This window comes from Phyllostomus discolor, chromosome 3 (genome assembly GCF_004126475.2).
Source record: "Phyllostomus discolor isolate MPI-MPIP mPhyDis1 chromosome 3, mPhyDis1.pri.v3, whole genome shotgun sequence".
Classification (NCBI taxonomy): Eukaryota; Metazoa; Chordata; class Mammalia; order Chiroptera; family Phyllostomidae; genus Phyllostomus; species Phyllostomus discolor.
In genome coordinates this window covers 166,671,703-166,695,941 of record NC_040905.2, presented here as the reverse complement: position 1 = coordinate 166,695,941, position 24,239 = coordinate 166,671,703, and the positions used below count along the sequence as shown (strand labels likewise).

At 44.3% G+C, this 24,239-nt stretch overlaps 1 protein-coding gene across 1 annotated transcript; it reads right to left on the bottom strand.

The window, feature by feature from the left end:
• Positions 1–2,377: 2,377 nt before the first annotated feature.
• Positions 2,378–22,009, bottom strand: FXN (frataxin). The gene is made up of 5 exons (XM_028518520.2): positions 21,785–22,009; positions 20,546–20,643; positions 12,767–12,887; positions 7,171–7,268; positions 2,378–4,132 (listed from the first exon to the last, which is right to left on the bottom strand). Exons 1-5 carry the CDS (start codon positions 21,950–21,952, stop codon positions 3,982–3,984), a joined length of 636 nt encoding a protein of 211 aa, XP_028374321.1. The 5' UTR covers positions 21,953–22,009; the 3' UTR covers positions 2,378–3,981.
• Between the last annotated feature and the right edge of the window lie 2,230 nt (positions 22,010–24,239).

Sequence of the window (24,239 nt, the reverse complement as noted above, 5' to 3'; positions counted from 1 at the left end):
TGTTGCACATAATGTTCACTGTGCATTTGTCACGCATGGGCTTTATTATGTTGCGGTACATTCCCTCTGTACCCACTTTGTCAAGAGGTGAGACATTCTGTATCCTAAATAATGCATCCAGAAAAGATTGACGATCGAGTGTGTGAGCTCAGATTCTATTTCTATAGCAGACATCAGGATATATATGATCTGCTTTACATATTCCAAAGGAGCCATTAATTGGGATCCTCAGGATGTCATGGCTAATTAAGTCAAACCAAGGATTTTATGGCATTCCTTACTCTAATGTAGCTATACAAAGTAAGACAATCATAAAGTCCTAGTTTTAAACAGCAGAGTAAATTTACACGAAATTTCATACCTGAGCCTCTCCTTCCTGTCTGGTATGTAGGTGCTTTCATTTGCAAAAGATAAATCCATGCCAAGAATTCAACTGGACACCACCTACAACTACTTCAACCTTAGCGTGTACCTTGAGGGTGGGAAACCAGCTTTCCGTGGCAATCTTGCATGGCCAATTCACATAAATTTCACATTTATAAACATGGTCTTTCTCTAAAGCTGGCAATAGGGTTAGTAGAATTCAGGAGCAGGTAGAGCTTGAGAAACATATTGTAAACCTACTATTTAACACAAACTGTCAAACTTAAAGTTGGCCAAATTGTTTTTAGAGGCTATGCAGAAGATGGAGTAAAAATAAGCATTGTAGGGAGCGTGAAAGATTGTTCTGTGGAATCAGAATCCATCACCAAGGTCAGAAAATGAGCATTTTTGACTAAGTTTGAGTGAGTAGAGGATCTCATAAAAATGCTTTAGGGGAACACTCTGAATTTGAATATGAAATTATGCTGCACACGTGGTAACAATAATTGTCACACGCTGAGTGCTTTGCACGTGGGCTGGGGCACCAGGAATTAGGTAGGTATCTCCATTTACAGAGAAAACTGAGACTAGTGTGGACAAGCAAGTATGTGGCAGAGTTTGGATTAAATTTTTAAAATTCTGATTGAAAAACTCAAGTTCTCTTACACCACCCACAGTGCTTCTCTGTATCTTCAGAGAAGTCTCTAAGTCATTCTAGTTTTATTTTGTAGTGGTTAAGGGTCTGTCCACTCAGGAAGCTAAACATAACTGAAAGCTCTCTAAAGTTATATTACGCATCTCCTTGCCTTCTTTGCTACGCTGAATGTTGACATTTTCCTGAAAAGTCATCATTTCACGCAGGTGATACCATTGATGTGATGATGCTCCCAGGGTCTGAGGGCGAGAGTGGGAGTGGGGGATAGGGGCAACTAGCCCCCCATTGTGGTGCTTTTCCAGTTTGCCTGTCAGAGTGTTTTTTAGTTGCCCCCCTGGTGGCCGTTCTTGTGCTTGTACTCCATTCACTGCCTTAATGGGAATCTTCCAGGGCCTTAGGGACTAAACAATTAAACCAGTTACAACTGCATGTAAAGTAAATAGGCTGGAAAGGCTAGGCCATAAGGAAAGCATCAAGAGCACAGCTTCCCTGACTTCCATTTTCTATTGTGGGGCCCTGATTAAATACCTCTTAAATTTTATGTTGAGTCCCTAAATTCCACTTTCATGTTAAAGCAACCTGGTTAAATGCCTGCATTTTATGTTGTATCCAGACAGATGAATGAGCGCACTGGTTAACTACATTCCAAGTGAGGTAGGCACGATAACATTTTCACTGAAATAAGACTAAGACACACACGCACACGATTTTATATTGATTCTGACCTACCACACTTAAAGTTCCTGCCAGATTATAATTTTATGCCTGAAGAAAAGAAATATTTTAATTTTATTTTTTTAAATCTTTTTTTAAAGATTTTATTTGTTTATTTTTAGAGAGGGAAGGGAGAGAGGGAGAGAGAGAGAGAGAGAGAGAGAGAGGGAGAAAGATTCAATGTGCGGTTGCTGGGGGTTCTGGCCTGCAACCCAGGAATGTACCCTGGCTGGGAATCGAACCTGGGACACTTTGGTTCCCAGCCCGCACTCAATCCACTGAGCTATGCCAGCCAGGGCTGAAAAGAAATATTTTTTTAAAAGATTTATTTATTTTTAGAGAGAGAGGAAGGGTGGGAGAAAGAGAGGGAGAGAAACATCAATGTGTGGTTGTTTCTGACACGCCCCCTACTGGGGACCTGGCCTGCAACCCAAGCATGTGTCCTGACTGGGAATCAAACCAGTGACCCTTTGGTTCACAGGCCGGCACTCAAGCCACTGAGCCACACCAGCCAGGGCTAAAAAGAAGTATTTTAAATACCAATTGAACATTTGTATATGTTGTTTGATTGTTAATTTTTTTCTATAATGGAATGTTTTTGGTTCACCCACTGCAAAACTCTTTGCTACACATTTCCATAGACTTGTCAGTAATAAATCTTTCTTTATTAAGAGAATAATGGATGTAACTTTGGATGAGTTTTAATGTTCCCAAGGGTGTTAAAATGAGGCCATGTGGTGTAGTAGGCTGACTTGGTCCGTGCAGGCTGCTGTAACAGAACACTACAAACTGGCGGTGTGTAAAGAACAGGAATGTACTGCTCACAGTTGTGGAGGCTGGGAAGTCGAAACCCATGGCCCCAGCAGATTCAGTGTCTGGCAAAGGCCCACTTCCTGGTTCAGGGGCAGCTGGTCCTCACCCAGTGAAGGCAAGAGGGAGCTCTGTGGGGTTTCTTTCACAAAGGGGTTCATGAGGGCTCACCCCTTACAACCGAATCACCTCCCAAAGGCCTGACCTTATCATACCACCACTTTGGGGATTAGGGTTCAACATATGAATTTTGGGGGAACATAAGCAGTCTGTAGCATTGGTTAGCATAGTATGGGCACCTTAAAGGATGGCTACTATTTGAACATGAATTCAGTGGACACTCAAGTAGTGCGAATAACCATATATTTTATTCTATAGCTTAAAAAACTGGTCATTGTCATCCCCTCATCTACCAGAGGGAATTAAAGCTAGCCTGTTAGGCTGCCTAACAGAAGTAGTGAGTGTCTGAACTGGGAATCTATACTCTATCCAGTTCAACTCTTTCACCTAACACACGGGAAAACAGAGGTCCAGTGAGTCTGTGAAACTTGCCCTGAGACAGACAGCACTTTGGGCTGAGCCAAGTGTAAATCAAGGTTCTTTGCATTAACACAAACATCTCTTCCATTTGTGTGACCCTTCACAATTCACCAGGAGCTTCCACGAGCTTATAGAGATGGCTCCCCGCCCCCGCCCCGGTCTTTGGGTGAATTTTTGCATTTTCAGACCTATGTTGCAGCAGCTGATTCTATATTGACCCTAACATTTAAAAAAGAGATTTAAACGCACACACATACACATACTTAAATGTGTGTGTATGCACATATATATGCATGTATGGGACAAACAGCACCGTATGTTCGAGTTACCCCTTGCAGGCTACACACACCCTGGCAGACACAGAGCACAAAGAAAGAATAGTCTTCAGTTTGAGAATTCCCAAGTTGCCATTGACACTTCAATAGAAACAGGCTTAGAAGCGTTTATGTTTTCAAGAGGCGTGGGAACATCTTTAGGCTCCTGTTTAATGAGTCTCATTTTGAGACAGAATGGTGAGATCAGCCACTCTTCATGCAGCTTTTCAGCAAGTCCTTCAAAGAATGAATAGTGAGCCCATTTATTTCTGCTCTCAGAATGTTTCCTTCTTATTCTTTTTCTCTGTTGCAAGGTTATATTTAAAGGTATGGGTTTATAGGCATTATAAAGATACGGGATATCCTGTGAGAGAGGAACTGAGGCAATAAATCCAAAATCACTATGAAAACTGAAAATCTGGAGGCAAGGACAGAGTGGGAGGTGATGCATTCTCTCACCAGAGCTGTCACACATAAAGCAGCTGTCTTCAAAAGCGGGAATGGAACAACCTAGACATTCAGCTGCAGAAGGAAGCTGGGGTCTTGGCTTTATAGCTTTCAGTGTCTTTAGAATTGGGTGGGGTGTCAAGTGTCTTTTCCAGAATAGGCCAGAGAAGATAAGTCCAATTTGGTTTTCAAAGCTTTAGTCATTTCTGTGGCCAGCAGGTCATGGAGGGACACGCCATCATGGGAGTACACCCAGTTCTTCCCAGTCCAGTTGTAGCGCTTGGGTCCACTGCAAAAGACAAAACACACATCACAGTGTGTCCGGAGGACAGCCCTTTAGGAGAAAGACTGGATCCACAGACGTTGCCACCAAACAACTGGAGTGAGACTCCAGAAAGTAATACTCAGTAAGGTATATATTTGACTCCTTGTCTTAGGATCTTTCTATTTAAGAACAGTTACACAGTTCACCTTCTGGAATGATTCACAGAATAATTCTCAAGACCTCAAAACATCTGAACTCTAGTGATGAGCCTCTGGGGACCGCTCCGATCTGTTGCTTTTCCTGACTCATACATGACACCTGCTACATCAGAGCGGTGCTTTGAGAAGTATGACCATTCTTATACCATTGAGATGCTTTGTCCCTTGCACATATTATTATCATTTATCTATATTCATAATGTTGGTACAACCACTACCTCTACCTAGCTGCAGAACATCTCATCACTGCAAAAGATAACTCTGTACCCACTGAACAGTTTCCTGTTCCCTCCTCTTCCCTGCTCCCTCCCAGCCCCTGGCAACCACCTCTATAATCATTAAAAAAAATTTTTTTAAAAAAATTCAACTTTAAATCCCTGCAAGTCTGATGAGCTAGTTCTGTCACCTCAAGCTCATCACGGGAACCAGAGTGGTGCATGCACCTCGTGCTGGGACTGGTATGCCGTGTGGAGACGGGTGGAGTTGGGCTTGGCCCGTCTTGTCATTCAGTTGTACACTACTTTTGCCCATTAGTTTCACCTCCTCTCAGCCTGGCAGAGGGGCGGCCGTGCCAGCAGACAACGAGGTAACCAATGAGCACTTGAAGGAGGTGGGCGCAGAGGACAATGGGAGCCCAGGAGAAGGGGCACCTGTGCGCTTACGGAGAGATTCTCCAAAGTCCAAGAATGGGAGGAGTTTGCCAGGATGGAGGGAAGCTTGGGAGTATATCTTCTGGCGTATGAAAACATCAAGAATTTGCCCTGGCTGGTGTGATTCAGTGGACTGCGCACCGGTCTGCAAACTGAAAAGTTGCCAGTTCGATTATAGTTAGGGACGTGCCTGAGTTGCAGGCCAGGTGCCCAGCTGGGCACGTGCGAGAGGCAACCAATTGACATTTCTCCCGTACATCAATATTTCTCTCCCTCTTTCTCCTTCCCTTCCCCTCTTTCTGCAAATAAATAAAATCTTAAAGCAAAACAAAAAAATCAAGGATTTCTGTATTATCAACCAAATGCTGGGGTCTGAACATTTTCCTAACAATGGAGATGAGAGGGTCAAACCAGGATGGAGGCCTTTGCTTCACGTGCACAGACTGCAGAACACAAACTGTCTGGGCCACATAAAAAGGCTAACAATCCAGACCAAATCCAGAGCATGTCCCCTTGGCCCTGGGCTCCGTGATGTGCTACGGGCAGAGCATGAGGAAGCACCCGGCCCCTCCACTGTTCCAGGCCCAGCCGCCCAGGGTTGCATCCAGACAACTCCTTCATTCTGTCCTACGGCCTCCCCAGGGGGGCAAGGTGGCCGGGAAAGGCCACTCTTTCCACAGGACTGGAAAAGTTGTCAACTGAGAAAGAAACAACCGCCCCTTACCTAAACTCTCACAAATGCAGTCTGATAAAAGATGAATTTGGACCAATGTGAAAAATAGAGTGGGAAATAAAATTTTCATAAGAACATAGTATCTGTGATAGAAAATGGCTCCGTGGCAGACTTTCTCTCCAGATTCCCATTATAAATTAGATTAAAAAAAGGAATTTATTATTATCCAGAAGTAAATGCTTCTACACATGCCTGTGGTAGGATCATATTGCCGGTGGGTGTCTCCAAACACAACAGGGAATTCTTTTAGTGGAGCTGTCACAGTTGGTTCTGGTGCCCTGCCCGGTATTCACAAAGCCACCAATCTGCAAAGCTGATGAAAGCTGACGGCCGGCCTTGAGCGGATCCACCCAGTTTCTCCTACTGGTTCCCCTGGAGATGGAGGGTAAGGACGTGTTGCACTCAAGCACGGCCACGGTGAGGGTTAGGGCAGCTGTCTGAGGGCAAAGAGAACTGGTCCACACAGGGTAAAATGCCTCCACTTCAAATACAGAGTCTAAAAAGCAATCACTTTGTGAATAAGGACCTTGCTAGAAATGAGTGATTTCTGGAGTTGTTTTGTTGAATTGTAATACAGTCCCCAGTGAGGCTAGAATGAAGGAGGCATAATGCTTAATTGACAAATAGTATAATATTAACCGCCTAAAAATGAGATCAAGGTTGGGGTACGGGAAAAGTTAACTTTAAAAAAAAATGCAAACCCAATTAGGCTTTCAAATAATTCTCTGTCTAGTTATATTTGCGCCTTTCCCAATTCACAGTCCATGGGTTCTCTTTGGGAAGTGCTAGTGAATGACCCACAAAGGCTGGTCCGAGAGTGCTTTGTGGGCAGCTCCCTTTTACTGTCCTATAACCACTTCAACAGCAGCCGGAAGGATGAAGGACCCTCTTTCCCTGCATGTTCTCAGGCCTTGGGATGCAGCACAGCTGTCTCCAACACAATTTTTTTTTCCACTAGATGGAAAGCACATCAGTGGCAAAGTCATGAGGGATTAAATGCCTGGAACAGCAGCTTAAAACTCCCTCCCACCTCCACAGAGAACACAGCCCAATTCTGCAAATGGAATTCAATTAACCTTTAACTGAGATGCTCAAAACAAACTAGAGGTCAAATTTTAACTTGCTTTGAAGACAAAGTGCAGCTTGTTCAGGTGCTGCAATATGAAGAGTGACTTTTTAAAAGGCAGGGCAATGATTCAATAGAGAAAAACTGTCTAGGCCGGGTTCTGCAAAGTTATTAACTTTTCACTTCAGAGCTTGTTAACAGCCCAGTATCTGCTTAGAGCAGCCAAAGGATCACATAACCAAAGTAAATTTTCCTGCTGAGAATGAGACAGGGTCAAACATCAAGGAAGGTCCATTTGCATAGACACTGGCATCTGAGGGGACAGTTCTTAAATGGTCCGTAATGTCATGTTTCAAAGAAGCTTAACAATGAGAGATTTTGACCTTGGAACATACCTGGATGGTGAAGACAACCAGATTTGCTTGTTTGGTGTCTGCTTGTTGATCACGTAGGTTCCTAGATCTCCACCCAGTTTAATTGTTAAAACACCACTCTAGGGGATCAGGTGAGGAAAATAAAATACTACGTTATCACTCTGTTATAACTGCTTCATGTTTTGTTACATCTCAACTCTATGCCTTCATACAAGTACACAATATATATCATAAAGAAATGTCTTTAATTTAGTGTTTAGAAATAGATCTTGCAGAAAGAACACTGCTCTCGGAATGAGACTACGGTTAATCACAACGTGTATCTCACACTGCTTCTCATTCCCCTGAGTTCCGTGAGGCGAAAATAACCATTCTTCCCCCCTTGAGATGAGGAAACAGAGGCACACGGTTCTGAGGGGCTTGTCTGAGGTATCACAGCAGGCAAGCGGGAAGACCCGCATCCTGATCGCTCCCTTGTTTGCCCACTGCCAGCCAGAATTACTAGAGGGTGTTAAAAAAACTCAGATACCAATTTTCCTGGAGTACCACATTGGCCCAAACATGGGACAGGACAAGTTCATTACCAAAAACAGGAAAAAAGGTAGGAAAGAAGGAAGTAATCAAACCATCTGCTTTGCCTATCTGAGCTGAGCGGCAGCCTCAGCCCTGCTGGTAAGAAGGCAGGCACTCCAGACTAGGGTTTTTATTTCTGGACCCTTCCCACACATCTCATAAGCTTCTCAGGCACTCCTCTCCAGCTTTATTTTCCTCCACAGGAGCCAAAAATTCTTCAAAAGGCCAGTTGGTCCAACTTTGCTTGATATATGAATAAATGCTCATTTAAATTTGAAAACACCCTTTCAACAAAGGAGCCCTTTAGTCCCCAGGCCTGATGTTCCTTTAGAATGCGCAGGATAGATATTAAAGAAACAGCTACTCCACCAAGTGCCCTTGAATGGCGCCGGTGGACAGGGGAACCGCTCGCTGTCCCCTGTCCCTGCATCGCCCGCAGAGATACACGACGTCCTTTCTCTGTGCCTTCTAGAGTCTGTCCAACCAAGGGGCCCTGAATGGTTCTTATATTTTGTGTTTGGTTCACGAACACAAAGAGCTATTGAAAAGATGGAGAAAGTAGCAGTAATAACACATCCTGATAGGAAGGAAATGGAAAGGATGCTGTTGAATTATTTTTTAATAACTTTTTTCTGATTAAAAACAGGGAAATTATAGAGACATTGGGAATACAGGTGATATAAATGTGTACCCTCCATTACTGTAAGCACCTTGAGAAGAGAGTTGTCTGTTCACTCTAGCATTTTCAGTGTCTAGCACAGCCATTCTTCAGGTACAGTGCTGGATGGATACATCCATCTGTGATTGAATTCATGAGTGGATGATGATCAGGTACTGTGGTAACTTGTATGAAAGTTGGTGGCAAGGCTATGCAAGGCAGAAATTCTCCACACTCACACTCCCCATCCCCGCTTCCAGTTCATTGCATGGAATTCGATTTTTTCCCCTATGGAGCTTGAAGCTGGTTCCAAAGAAAAGCGGCAAGAGCAGGAAGAAAATGAGCTGCCTTACTGGTTCACCAGGGGTTCTTACTGTTTACGGAACAGTCTATAATGGACCAGATGACAAGGGCGTTTGCTCATCACTGCTATTCCTCACGCAGCAATCTGAATCTATTTTGGGAGCGTGGGCAGACTTAAATGCAGGGCGTGAGTGGTGGTGGTGAGAGGATTAGAGACAGCCAAAACATTTAGCAGCTGCTGAGTCATGGGCACTAATCAATCAGAACAGACCCTGGCTACAGCTGCTGAGGTTTATTAATTCCCACTTGTCAATATTAGCACTACACAGGTGGAAGCAAAAAATAGCAATTTCTGTTGTCAACAACTGATTTATAGAAATAGACATATATGCAGTAGCTCATTAAGTTAGGGGCTTCATGTATTGCACTGGCCAAAAAGTTACTTTTTTTTTCTGTACAATAGCTCTAGTAGTGCCTAGTTAGTTGTCTTTTAACTTCATTTGAAACAATTGTTAAATTGTATTGTGATAGCTGTCACATTAGTGTGCATTAAAAAACATCAAAATTGAATTTTTGTGTAGCCATTTTACTATTGAGGATGAAGAAGATACGCAACATTTTTGGCATATTATGGTTTATTACTTCAAGAAAAGGTAAAAATGCAACTGAAAATGCAAGAAAAGATTTGTGCAGTGTATGGAGAAGGTGCTGTGACTGACTGAATGTGTCAAAAGTGGTTTGCGAAGTTTCTTGGTACTGCTGACATTCTGGCCAAATCTTTGCTGTGGGGCTGTCTTATCTTTGCAAGATATTTAGCAGCACCCCTGGCCTCTACCCACTAGAAGCCAATAGGAGGAGATAGGTGACAAACTCAAAATATTCAAATCCATAAAGTTATTGGTGAAAATGAAAAATGTGTCTTTTATTTTATGAAAAAAAGGTAATAGACTTTTGGGCCAACCAAATATATGTGGTTTCCCACACTCCTAAAACAGACACCATCTCACCCTTAAGCAATAATAATAATAATAATAATAATAATAAAAAATATGAAGCAAGTATCCATAATCTGAGACCCAGAGGTGGTCTTCAGGTCTACAAACAGCCCTAACGCTGAAACTAGGCAGACCGGTGTGCGTGACATTTTTCTCAGGAGAGGGTCGGAGCAGTCAGATTCTTACAGGGGTTCCTGACCTCAAAAGGTTAAAAAACCTAAGCTCTAGCAGCAGTAATGCACCAACAATACAGTTCATGAAGAACATGGCGGCAAGCAAATGCTCATTAAAAAAAAAAAAGAAAGAGCAAATGCATTCTTGGGTGTATCTGGGTTAGACAACTTACTTGGTCAATAGTAAGTTAGCAAAGTATCTATAAATGCTGAGTAGTACCAATGACTGTGTATTAGAAAAATTACGTGGGCCCCACTTCACTTAATAGTGACTCAACATTTATAACTGGGCAGCATTCCTCCAGGCACTGGGGTACCAAGAATGAACAGTGTCCCTACTGCCAAGGAACTCTGTCTAGCCATGGGAACTGATGTGTAAGCAGACAGTGAGAATACAGGGTGACCAGTGCTCCACGGAGTCATGATCAGAGTACTAGGTAAGGAAGGACCAATGGTGTCTGCCTGGAACACACAGGAGGGCTTCACAAAGGGGGTGACATCCAACTGGACATTTAGGGGTTCAGAACAGGCTACCCCAAAATGTGCCATTTTGGCATGTAAATTGTTTTGAACTGAAGGCAACTGACCCTGTGGCCCCAAGAAACTTTTACTTTTCCCTTAAATAATTTACATATGGGGCCTTGACCATAATAGAAGTTATTACCAGAAATAACTTTTTATGACCTAGCTATATGGCGGGGCAAACTTCTAATTACTAAACATTTGCTCTTATCATCCTGCAATGACCTTCCTCCCCTCTGAAGCTCCAACATGCCTTGCCTCATTTTAGCTCAGAGAGCCATACATGCCTCACTTTAACTGTCTGTCCCTGAATCTCTTATGTATGGGGGTCTGTGACTTGCTCATATGTGTGGGGTTCCCATGCACATGTTATGTAATTAAATTTGGTTATTTCCTCTTGTTAATCTGCCTTATGTGTATTTATTAGACCAGCTGAAAGAACCTAGGAGGGCAGGGTAACATTTCTTTCTCCGCCAGAACCCTGAGAGCAGGGAGAGACTGTATTCCAAGAAAGCTCAAGCAATAGTGTTATGGGTGTTCTATTGCCTATAATGTACTTCAACTGATTTATCTTATATGTAAAATATGTTCATTAACCCCTGAAAGACCAATCAGAAATTCACACACTAAGGTAGTTAGCATTTCAAAGTATTTAATCAGAAATTCTAACTATAGAGGCAGCTGCTCCATTCCTTCAGATTTCTACACCTACACTACAGGATTTCCTGATTAGCACATAATTTGCTAGAGGTAATTTTTTGCTGGTGAGTAGAATGATACTCGAGGTATATGGATTGGCTAGGAAAAACAGGTGCCTCTTCCCTCGTAGGCGCGGGTTACACTGAGTCACCGGATCTGGAAAGCCCAGCAGCTGAGTCACTCTTGAAAGAGACACAGAAGGGAGGACTGAATAAGGTCCTGTGACCGCCACTGAGCAGAAGCTTTTGTTGCTGGATTCAATGAGGTCAACAGGATCCAGCTGCTAGAATACTGGCACATTTGCTTCTAATGAAACATTTATGCAAAGTACTTGGGCCAAGGTGGAGCTTCACCGATCCGACAAGAACAGGGGGGTGTGTGACTGTTTTTGTGACATATTAATAAATGTTTGCATGTGTGACAGGGTTTAGCCCAGGGCTTGGTTTTTCTCCAGCAACAGCCCTTGGTAGCTAGAGGAGGAGGGGACTGGTAACTTCCCCATCCCTAATCACCCCACAGATGGTGGGGTTGGCCAGGCCGGTTTGTAACGGTTCCCAGGCGGCTCTGCCCTCTGAGGCTGTCTGCACAGGCACTTCTAAAACCCTGCCTGGGCACTGCTGCATTTCCTGCTGCTGAGAGTAGTCATTAAAACCACCTGGAAGGCATTCATTCCCTTCTTGCCCTGCTGCCTCTATGCTTACCAAGTCCCTCACTCTCCTTACAACCAAGCTTGACACCTCTGAGACTTTGCTGGCTGCTCCCCATAGGGAGTCAGTCCCTTCTCTATCCAGCGCCCCAACAGCCAGATCCAACAGTATCTCTATCACTTTAGCATGACAGCTGGGTTTCCTAAATAATTCCATGGTCTAACCCAAAATGCAAACTTCGTGACATTTCCCGGTATTAATTAATTGCTGTCAAGAGGATTAAGCTCTGAAGGGGATTACTCCCAATGGCAAAAAAGAACTGCTCCCGAAGGCCTAAGCAGTAATTCTAAACCCAAAGGCAGGCCTTTGCTAAAGTCTGCCACCTGGTGGCCGGCAGCTACCGACCACCACTCTCTTGGCTTCCACCATCTGGGGCTCAAGTTCCATCCAGCCCTGAAGTTCTCACCCAAGCTGCCTATTAGGATCAACTGGAGAGGGGATTTTAAAACTTGAAAACCCCAAATGCCTTGTCTGGGCCACACCCCAGACCCACTGAATAAAAACTCCTAGGGGTGGGATGCAGTGATGCACATTAAATCTCAGGTGACTTTTAAAACATATGCTTCCTATGAATGCACCCTGACCTACTGTATGGGAATCTCCCAGGAGGGGGGCCCATGTCAGTGCTGTCTGGGTATTTCTCAGGCAATATCTACCCTGCTCAGAACTAGTGGTCTAGTTCAGTGTTCCACACGTCTGCCCGAGGAGACAAACATACACCCAGTCTTGTTCTCATTTATCCACACGGGCACTGAGTGAAGCTGGAGAATCTGTACTTTTAAGCAAAATTGAGGATCAAAGAGGCCGAGTGACCTGCCCCAGGTCCCAAGCCTGGTGCAGCAGGGCTGGAACGTGAACCCTAGTCTTCTGGTCTCACCCTTAACCACAGGCTCCTGGATGCTTACCTCTGAGAGAGGGGAATTCTTTATTTTAGTGAGCTAAAATTCTTAGGGAGGAAACAGTAAAAAGAAGTAAGTGAAGAGGTACCCCAAAGGAGACATCATAGTCTTCGAATGTGTAAGGCTTGTCCGCAAGGTCTTCAAAAAACTCTGCCAAGGAGTCCAGGGTCTCCTCTGCCAGTCTTTCGTAGGTGGCCTCGTCAAGGGAGCTGCGGGGCAACAAAACCACCCAAAACATGCATTCACCAAATGCTCCATTTCATTAATGTCAAAACACCACATTTATTTGTTTACATTTATAAAATTGATGGAAAGTAGCTAACATGTACAGGGTAAACATTAAACATCATGTAAAAGGGCTAACAGACAAGTAATAAGCTTTTCTTCCCAAATAGGCAGCCCCCATCCTGAGAGTCAACTGTGATGGCAGTCTCTTCTGTATCTTTCTAAAAATTTTATGTTCTTTTAAATATGCAAATGAAGCACATTTGGCCCTGGCTCAGTAGCTCAGTTGGTTAGATCTCTGTCCTAATCTGCCACGGTTTCTGGTTCCATCCCTGGTCAGGGCACATACCAGAAGCAACCAATGAATGAATAAATACGTGCAACAAATTGATGTTTCTCTCTCTCTAAAATCAATCAATAAAAAAAAATTAAAAAGCAAAACAAACGAGGCACAATACAGTTCTCACAAATACATCTTGAACATTTTTCCACATTAACACATATGGATTTTCATATTTCATGTTATTTACTCAACCAATCCCCTTTAGCTGAAGGTTGAGGTTTCCACTGCTTTTATTATTAAAATTTATGTTTGGCAGACCACAAAGTGGGATAATATTTGCATTACATACATCTGAAAAGGACTTATTTCTAGAATATATAAAGAACTCGACAAATCAATAAGAAAAAAAACCAACAGAAACATGGGTAAAATACTTGAACAACCTCATTAAAAAAAAAGAGAGAGATCCTAGTGGCCAATGAATGTATGAAAAGGTGCACAACTTGTTAATCTTCAGAAAAATAGAACTTAAAAAATCACAATGAGATACCTCCAGGATGGTTAAAGTAAAAGAGACAGATAGTATCAAGAGTTTGCCTAGTAAGTAAAGCAACCAGAGCTTTCAGATACTAGTTGCTGATGGGCCAGTAAATGGAACAATCACTGGAAAACTGTTGGGAGTAGCTACTAAAGTTGATGACATTCACAAGTCATCAGTTCCAGTCTTGGATGTACTCAACAGAAATGCATACCAGACTTCCAGTCAAGATGGCAACATAGGTAAACACAGCTCAACCACATCAATCACAACCACATCAAAAATTACAACTAAATTATAGAACAACCATCACTCAGAACCATCAGAAATCATGTTGAATGGAAGTCTGAGAGCTATGGAATTAAAGAAACCACATCCATCCAGACCTAGGAGGGGTGGAGACACAGAATGGGCTGGTCCCACACACGTGTGGTGAATAAAATTCAGGAGGGACATCTTGGGAGTGAGGAGTCCCTGCTCAACACCCAGGGTTCTAGTGACAGGTTGATAAGTCCCCATAACATCTGGCTATAAACACAAACACCAGTGGAGACTCAGTGGGTGGAAGAAAACTCTGGAGTCCCAAGCAGTTCCTCTTAAAGAACCCACACACAGACTCGTCTCCCCAGACTCGTCTCCTCAGACTCACTCCCTCTGAGCTCCAGCACAGGAACAGCAGCTAGGAAGGCACCATGGCATATAGGGAGGAAGTGAGGGGTCTGGCATTAAGGCGAGAGCTAGGGTACAGCTTTCTCCCAGACAGAAAGGCCACTGTCCCTTTTCAGAACCCTTCCCCCACTGAGCTACAGAGCCGCAGGTGGGTGCCATATCTGAGACTCCATAAACCTGGCTAACACAGTTTGCCTCATCCTGGAGATACCCTGAGGTTCTGTCCCACCCAAGCCGTTAACAGACTTTTCCATATGAATGGATGGTTTGGCTCATGCTGCACAATTTCCTAAGTCCTCTCAAACAAGAAACAGCCATCTCAGTGAGCCCCCAGCCCCTGTATCTCTTACTAAGTGGCCCCAGGCATGGCACTAACAGCAGCCTAGATTCACAGTTTGGCCTTGCTTGGGAATCTCCAAGCCCAGCACAAGTACTAGCCATCTCAGATTGCTTTATAGCCAAGGCAGGGTGGCCTCGAGCAAAACAAAGGTGGGAGCTGACCTTGGCCTGCACCATCTGCAGACGCAGAGCCTGCACACCCAGTGGACAGCTACAGACCACATCAGAGCAGTACCACCCTGCCCCTGCACAGATGATCCTCACAGAGAATAGAGGCTGGTGGTCACTGGTTACAGCCAATCCTTGCAGCTGATTGGCCTGGGTAAATGCCTCCCACTGATCTGCCAACAACAAAAAGGCTCAACTACAAGAAGAGGGTGTACTCAGCCCACATGAAGGGACACCTTGAATACCCAGTTTGGGTGATAGGGGAGGCTGTGCCTGCAGGACACCTACTACATTAGGCCACACTGCCAACACAGGGAGTCAAAGCAGCTCTGCCTAATACATAGAACAAACAGAGGGTGGTTGCCAAGATGAGGAGACAAAGAAACATGGCCCAAATGAAAGGACAGATGAAAATGCCAGAAAAACGGCTGAATGAAATGGAGATAAGCAATCTATCAAATGCAGAATTCAAAACACTGATTATAAGGATGCTCAAGGAACTTAGTGAGGACCTCAGCAGCATAAAAAAGATTCAGTCAGAAATGAAGGATACACTGACTGAAATAAACAACAAGAGAGTGGATAAAGCCAAGATTCAAATCAATAATATGGAACATAAGGAAGCAAAAAACAAACAAACAAACAGACAAACAAACAAAAAACAATCAAAACAAGAAGAAAAAAGAATCCAAAAAAATGAGGATAGTATAAGCAGCTTCTGGGACAACTTCAAGAGAACCAACATTTGCATCATAGGGGTGCCAAAAGGAGAGGAGAAAGAGCAAGAAATTGGAAATCTATCTGAAGAAACAATGAAAGAAAACTTCCCTAATTTGGGGAAGGAAATAAACATGCAAGTCCAGGAAACACAGAGTCCCACACAAGATGGATGCAAAGAGGCCCACTCATAATTAAAATGCCAAAGGTTAAAGAGAAAGAGAGAATCTTAAAAGCAGCAGGAGAAAAGAAGTTAGTTACTTACAAAGGAGTCCTCATAAGATTGTCAGCTGATTTCCCAAAAGAAACTTTGCAGGCTAGAAAAGACTGGCAAGAAATATTCAAAGTCATGAAAAGCAGGGACCTACAGCCAGGACTGCTCTACCCAGCCAAGCTATCATTTAAAATCAGAGGGCAGACAAAGAGCTTTCCAGACAAGAAAAACTAAAGGAGTTCACTATCACCAAACCATATTATATGAAATGTTAAAGGGACTTATTTAAGAAAAAGACAAAGATCAAAACTGTAAACAATAAAATGGCAAAAAATAAAAATCTATCGACAACTGAATCTAAAAAACCAACTAAGCAAACAGAAAGAACAGAGAACCATGGATACAGAGAGGGTTTTGATGGTTGCCAAATGGCAGGGGGGTGTAGGGGGTGTAAGGGTCTTATTTCAGAAAAAGAAGATCATACCTATAAGTGGAATCTAATCAACACAAACAAGAGAGCAAAACGGAACCAGAGACATGGAAATAAAGAACAAACTGACAGTGGCCAGTGGGGAGGAGGAGAGAGGTAAGTGGGGAGAGGAGAGGAAGGGTCAAGTCAAGGAACATGTACAAAGGACCCATGGACAAGAATAATGCAGGGGAGGACTGAATGTGGGAGAGGGGGCGTGGGCTGTTCCGGGGAGAGCAAATGAGGGAAAAATGGGGACAATTCTAACTGAACAACAATAAAAATATTTTTTTAATTAAAAATTTAAAAAGATCTAAACTATGAACAATAAAATGGCAATAAATACATATCTATTAACAATTAAGTCTAAAAAACAAACTAAGCGCCCTGGCTGGCGTAGCTCAGTGGATTGAGCGCGGGCTGCGAACCAAAGTGTCCCAGGTTCGATTCCCAGTCAGGGCACATGCCTGGGTTGCAGGCCACAGCCCCCAGCAACCGCACATTGATGTTTCTCTCTCTCTCTCTCTTTCTCCCTCCCTTCCTTCTCTAAAAATAAATAAATAAAATCTTTAAAAAAACAAACTAAGCAAACAGAAGATCAGAGACAGAACCATGGATACAGAGAGTGTTTTGGTGGTTGACAGATGGGAGGGGAGGTGTGGGGGAATGGGTGAGAGGTGAGGGGACTAAGAAGTACAAGTAGGTAGTTACAGAATAGCAAGGGGATATAAAGTACAGTATAGGAAATGCAGTAGCCAAAGAACTTATACACATGACCCACAGACATGAACAATGATGGGGGATTGTCTGAGGGAGTGGGGGGTGTTTGGTGAAAGGGGCAGAGGGGGAAAAACTGGAACAACTGTAATAGCATAAGCAATAAAATATAATTAAAAAAAAAGATGCATACTTAGCAAAAACAGACTCATAGGTATAACAACAATGTGATGGTTGCCAGAGAGGCAGGGATGGGGATGGGCAAAATGAGAAGAAAATTAAGAGATACAAATTTCCAGTTATAAAATACGTAAGTTACGGGGACATAATGTACAGCACAGGGTGTACAGTTACAACTCTGTAGGATGATAGATGGGCATTAGAGTTATGGAGGTGATCATTTGGTAAGGTATATAAATGTCGAATCACTATGCTGTACAACTGAGACACATATTGTGTGTCAACCATGCTTTAATGAAAAAAAAATGCATTCCTAGGTTCACCAAAAGACATGCACTATATTAGAATATTCATAGCAGAAGTACTCTATAGCCCCAAACTGAAAACTGCCCAATGTAATGTACCCATATGTAATAATACAACAGATAAATTGTGGTATATTCATACAATGGAATAACATATAGCAAAATAAAAATGCCTATTAACAACATAGACAAAAGCTCACGAACACGATGGTGACTGAAAGAAGCCACACACAAACATATTTATATTTAATGATACAGTTTATACAAAGTAATACACCAGGCTACATTAATCCAGTCTATTGGAAATCAAAATGGGAGTTACTCTGGGGCAGGGAGGGGTTAATAACTTGAAGTGAGCAGGAGGCTTGCTTTTAGGGGCTGGTAACATTCTATTTCTTGAGCTATTTTTGAGTTACATGCTATGTTCAGTTTTTGAAAATATATCAAGCTGTGCACTTATGAGTTGGAGATATTCCTATATACTATTTTTCAATTTAGAAAAAGTGCTATAAATCCACAGAGACAAAAAGCAGAAGAGTGGTTGCCAGGCGCTTGGGGAAGGGAGGGATGGGGAGTGATTATTAATGTGCACTCTGTTTCTCTTGGAATGATGAGAATGTTCTGGAGTTAGTAGTGAAAGTTGCACAACCTGGTGAACAGTCTCAGAACCTCAAAATGGTATATTTTAAATGGTAAACTTTATGATATGTGAATTACGACAATACAAATACTACTCTAGCAAATATCCTTGTATGAGATTTTGTGTCTCTGTGCAGATACATGTGTGAGTTACAAGATGTAGGTGACAACTCCATCATCTGAGAGTTTCCAGGAGGTGTAAGTAAGGCACCAGTGGCTGGATAATTCACATGAGACATAAAGGTCTATAACACAACCACGGAACACCCAGCCCATCATCTGCCTCAAGGGTAAGGTGTGGGGAAGGTTCAGGACTGCTTAGGAGATGGTGAGGGGCCTGGCTGGGTGTGCTGTAGAGAACCTGGAGAAGAGGCTGACATGTGTCCTGAGGAGTGTGGAAACATAAGATACTCCTGACTCAGCTATAAAGTCCAAAGTCAAGAGCTCGGCAGGTGCGATCTGACAGCAGCCAGTTTGGCCATAGTGGAAGTGTGCTGTCCTCCTCCTCATGGCAGGGCAAAGGCATGCTTCCCGGAGGCCAGAAGTAGGCCCTGAAGAAGAGAACTGGACTTGGGGTATCATGCAGGAGCCCCACTGAACCTAGAGGATCACCTGCAGGGGTGAGGGGACAGCAGCAGAGAGTCTGTGCAGGGAGGAGCTGGAAATGGTGCCACCAAAGCAAAAACCTAACGAAGGCAGCAGCCCGCAGCACTGGCCCAGAGGCTGGGTGCCCTCCAGGACCTGTGTTAGCCTGTTGCCTGGGATGACCTGGAAGGCCAACAGTGTGCTTACTGAGCCCACAGTTGTAGGGACAGTTAGAATGCTCCTGTGTATGGGTGGCTCCTTGCTCTCAGTTGGCGCGACATGAACACAGCAAGCCAGGAGTGAACTGGTACATCTGCAGGGGGGTGGAACAACATGAAGCACTTGGAGGTTAAAGGCTGCACCCAGATGGAAAAGCCAAAGGAGGATGTAAGGCTTTGAATAACACAGGCCTCTCATTAAGCCAAAAAAAAAAAAAAAAGGGATCTAATCCTCTTGCTGAAATCACATTGCGAGCTATGCATGGGGTGAGGATGCAAAAAATAAGGCAGCCTGGGGCTTCCATCCTCGGAGGAAATTTGGATGTGGACACTGGCCACAGGACCGACTGGGAGTAAAGAGATTAGAAGCCTACTAGGTTTTTGAGAAGACCCTGTAATCAGAGAAAAATGAGTCTGGCCTACAAGAGCCTACTGAAACCTCGAAGACATGATAGCCTTTGAAAGCCCAAAGTGCTCTCAGAGGAAGTGGGCTCCAAAGGCTGCCTGCCCTCAAGGAGGGCACACTTCCTACTGCCTGCCTCCCCTGGGGCCAAGGCGGGTAATGGACAAGGAGGAGACTCCCAGGGGGCAGAACTGGGGTTTCAAGGAGGAGGGTGCCCCTCTGCCAGTTGTTCTAGTGCTGCCCAGGGGAACTCCGTCGCTACTACAGGCCGGGGACACATCTCTTTTCTGAATGGAAATTGTGGGAGTAGTTAACTTGCCATGCCCCATCTGTGAGTGTGGGTCTATGGGTGTTTATTTGTGGGAGTTTGGGAGTGTGTAAGTTAGAGAAGCCATTCCCAGAAGTGAGGGAGAGGACCGTTATGGCACCTGGAAATCTTGGCCTTTGAGGTGAATGAGTGACCACATGGGCTGTGGTTGCAGCCTTGGGGCTGAAGGAGCGTGTGTGGTGTGTGGAAGGAGGGGTCGTGCAGGTATCAGTGGCCGAGGGTAGACCGGAGCAGTGCCTGGCAGCTTTCCACCAGAACCCATCGCCTCCTCTTCCAGGGCAGCTGCTGGACCACATATCCCAGCCTCCCCTGCAGCTAGCTGGGGCCAGGGAACCAATCCTTTCCTCTAGAATGTGAGGGGAAAGTGCCACTTCCAGGCCTTCCATGCTCTTGTACCTTTCTGTGGAATAGAACCTGGACAGGACCACCTGGCCTTGACCATGCAGAGCATAGTAAAGCACTGGCAGGTGACAGGAAGGTGGAGGGAGGCTTGCTCCCTGAATCATTTCACAGAGGCCTGGACTGTCCAGGGACACAACCACGCCTGGTCTGGGCCATTACAGTCTGGACCTATTTGCTATAGAAGCTTGGCTTACTCTAACTACTAAGGTATCGAAGAGAAAAATAACAAAACTCTGGAAACAAGCTACATGTCCACCAACAGGGGGATGGGTTCAATAAATTATGGTACAACCATAAAATTTAATACTATTTCATTAAAAATAACATGGTCGCCGGTGATGTGGAGAGATGTTTATGAGTGATGCTGCTAAGGAAGTAAACAGGTTCCGTAAAAGATAACAGAAGTGTATGCACCTGTGTATATGTCGGAGCGAGAGAGAGATCTGATGTGGAAGGTGTTTTCCTTACCCTGGGTTGCCCAAAGTTCCTGTTGTTCTCAGGTTCATCAAACAGACATTTTGCTTTTTCACATTCAGCATCTGGGTGGGGCAATGGAGGCTCAAACTCTAAAAGCCAAAGTTAATAAGAACATTATGATTTTTCAGTATATTATAGCCCACTAATGAAAGTTTAAACATCACCATTTTTTACATTACAGAGTAGCCATGTTAGAGTTTTCCAGGAGTATTTCTTAGTAATGTTTTCATCTTCTTGTAATGTATTACATGGAATTCTCCCAGTCTCTAAGCCAGTGCTGTCCAGTATAGTATTGCACTAAAATAAAATTTAAAGTCAGTTCCTTAGTTGCATTGGCCTAGTGACACAGACACAGAACAAACCCGTCATCACAGGAGGTTCTAGGCTGTAAGCACAGGCGACGCTGGAAAGCATCAGTAATGCTCCTAGCTTTTGACTAAAACCAAGCAACAACACATAGCAAGAGGCAGCAGTGGGCTGCCGTCCAGAAGAGAGGTCAGGCTGCGGACAGCTGTCTGACAGATCTGATTAGTTAACATGATCTGCAGGAGACAATGTGACCTATTGATTTCTTTAATACATAACTGCTGAGTGTCCTGACCTACTGACCAGCTGAAGGGACAGAGAAAATAACGGGGGTGGGGGTGGCGGGGTAAGTGAGTGGAGAGCTAGAGAAGGGGACCTCGCAGAGGGATCTACCCAAGTGCACGAGAGCACAGAGCCTGTGAAGGAAGAGAAAAGCTGGAGTGGAGATAGCAAGGGAGGTGAGAGAGGGGCGAGGGCTACAGGGCCTCAGTTGTACTTAATCCTGGGGCGGCACCGAAGGGCTGTAAGAAGTTGGTGATATTATTTACATTCTCCAAAGGTTACTCTGGTTGCCCTTAACGGGTCAGAGGCTGTCAGTTTTGGCTCTTGAGCCATCATCAGGCCCAACGCAGAAGGCACGGGGTTGAGAGGGGGTGCAGAGCGCAGGCGACAAGTCTGAAATGTTGGCTCTGAAGCAGAAGTCAGAGCAGCCGAGGTAACCGCAGTTACACCTACAACACATGCTAGACTTCACTATCTGCTGGGCATTGTTCTCAGTCTTTACAGAAACAAACACTGTCAGACCGCCGCCTCTCGCCAGACACCCGGGAGCCGGAGCGGGCGCGCGTGCGCAGAGCGTCACCGGTTGCGTGATCTTCCTCCGTCGGCGCGCGCGCGGCCCCGCGGTGCCAGGTGGGTACTCACTGCATGGCTGGTCACGCAGGCCACGGTGGTCCCGGAGCGCAGTTCTCCGCGGCGGCTGAGTGGGATGTTCTTCGCCGGCCGTGTGGTCCCAGCTCCGATTTGGGCCAGGCGAGGTAGCGCAGAGCGGGGTAGGAGGCTGGCAGCCGAGTGTCGTCCGAGCGTCCACATCCTCCCCGCGTTCTGCGGCCGCTCCGCCCTCCCTCCCGGGGACGCCGCAGCGACACCTGGTGGCCGGGGGCCGTAGGCGCCGCGGTTCAGCTCTGAGCTCAGGGCCTCGCTTCTGTAGGCTGTGTGAAAAGGTCAGAGGTTAGACCTCAGAGCTGCCCAGCTTTGCACATTTTGTGTGTTTAACAAAAACGGAGAGACCACTTTGTTCAAAGCATGGATCTCCCTCTTGGGCAACATAGTGAATCAGTAACCAAAGTTCCTGACCGCGGAGACCTTATCCTAGTGACCCATTGCTGCAGAAATTCTATACAGGACGGATTTGGGAGCGCAGTCTTACTGGGAACTGGCAGGGTTCAGGTCTTGAAGCTGCTTGGCGGCCAGCACAGGTTATAACAGTTAATTAGAGTATGCACACAGAACACGGACTGCCTGGTTTATATCCGGACACTGCATACTTGCTAGCCTCTGTAATACGGCTTTCACAAAAGTTTCTATTTCATAGGATTGTAAAGATAAAATGAATTAATCCATGTAACGTTTTGTTGGACAGGCCCTAGATTCTAATAAGCGCACAGTATTAATACATTTTTTTATAAAGTGATGTTCTTTTTTTTTAAGATTTTTAATTTACATTTATTTATTTATTAGAGAGAGAAGGGAAGGAGAAAGAGAGAGAGAGAGAGAGAGAGAGACACACACACATCAATGTGCGGTTGCTGGGAGCCATGGCGTGCAACCCAGGCATGTGCCCTGACTGGGAATCGAACCTGGGACACTTTGGTTCGCAGCCCGCGCTCAATCCACTGAGCTACGCCAGCCAGCCAGTATTAATACATTTTATTTATTTTGTATTGTTATTCTATTACAGTTGTCCCAATATTTCTCCCCTTTGCCCTCCTCCACCCATCCCAGTCCCCCACCCCCACCCCCACTCCCACAGTTAATCCCCACACTTGTTGTCCGTGTCCATGGGTCATTCATATATGTTCTTTGACTAGTCCTTTCCCCTTCTTTCCACCATTATCCCTCTGGCTGCTGTCAGTCTTTTCTATGTTTCCATGTTTCTGGTTCTATTGAGCTCTTAGTTTATTTTGTTCATTATATTCCTGTTGTAAGTGACATCATCTGGTATTTGTCTTTGACCACCTGGCTTATTTCACTTAGCATAATACTCTCCAGTTCCATCCATGCTGTTGCAAAAGGTAGGCATTCTTTCTTTCTGATGGGTAGTATTCCATTACAACAGTTTTTCAATCCACTCACCTGCTCGTGGGCACTTAGGCTTGTTTCCAGCACTTGGCTGTTGTAAACAGCGCTGCTATGAATGTAGGGGTGTGTAAGTTCCTTTGAATTGATGTTTTGGGATTCTTAGGGTATATTCCCAGCAGTGGAATTGCTGGGCCAAAATGCAGTTCCATTTTTAATTTTTTGAGGAAACTCCATACTGCTCTCCAGAGTGGTTGCACCAGGCTGCATTCCCACCAACAGTGTACTAGGGTCCCTTTTCTCCACATCCTTACCAGCACTTGTCTATTGATTTATTGATGATGGCCATTCTGAGAGGTGTGAGGGATATCTCATTGTGGTTTTAATTTGCATCTCTCTGATGGCTAGTGATGCTGAGCACCTTTCATATGTCTCTGGGCCCTCTGTATGTCCTCCTTGGAGAAGTGTTCAGGTCCTTTGCTCATTTTTCAATTGAATTTTTGGTCATCCTGGTGTTGAGTTGTATGAAGTCTTTATATATTTTGAAGATCAAACCCTTGTCTAATGTATCATTGGCAAATATGTTCTCCCATACAGTTGGTTTCCTTTTCATTTTGCTCATGTTTTCTTTAGCTGCACAGAAGCTTTTTGTTTCTGCAGTCCCAATTTGTTTGTTTTCCCCTTTATTTCCCTTGCCCTAGGAGATATATCAACAAAAATATTGCTACATGGGATATCTGAAATTTTACTGCATATATTTTCCGCTAGGGCTTTTATGGTATCACAACTTGTATTTGAGTGTTTTATCCCTTTTGAATTTATGTTGGTGTATGGCGTAGGTTGGTGGTCTAGTTTCATTTTTTTTTACATGTACCAGTCCAGTTCTCCCAACGCCATTTGTTGAAGAGACTATTTTTACTCCATTGTATTCTCATGCTCACTTTATCATATATTAATTGACCATAGAGATATGGGTTTATTTCTGGGATCTGTTCTGTTCCATTGATCTATTGTCTGCTCTTATGCCAGTAACAGACTGTTTTGATAACAGTGGCCTTGTAATAAATATAGTTTTATATCA

Coding starts and splice junctions, on each gene's coding strand:
- FXN (XM_028518520.2), bottom strand. CDS start 21,952: ATGTGGACGCTCGGACGACACTCGGCTGCCAGCCTCCTACCCCGCTCT. Junction 12,888..20,545: donor GGAACTTTGGGCAACCCAGG/GTAAGGAAAACA, acceptor GTTGCCCCGCAG/CTCCCTTGACGAGGCCACCT. Junction 7,269..12,766: donor ACTATGATGTCTCCTTTGGG/GTACCTCTTCAC, acceptor CTGATCCCCTAG/AGTGGTGTTTTAACAATTAA.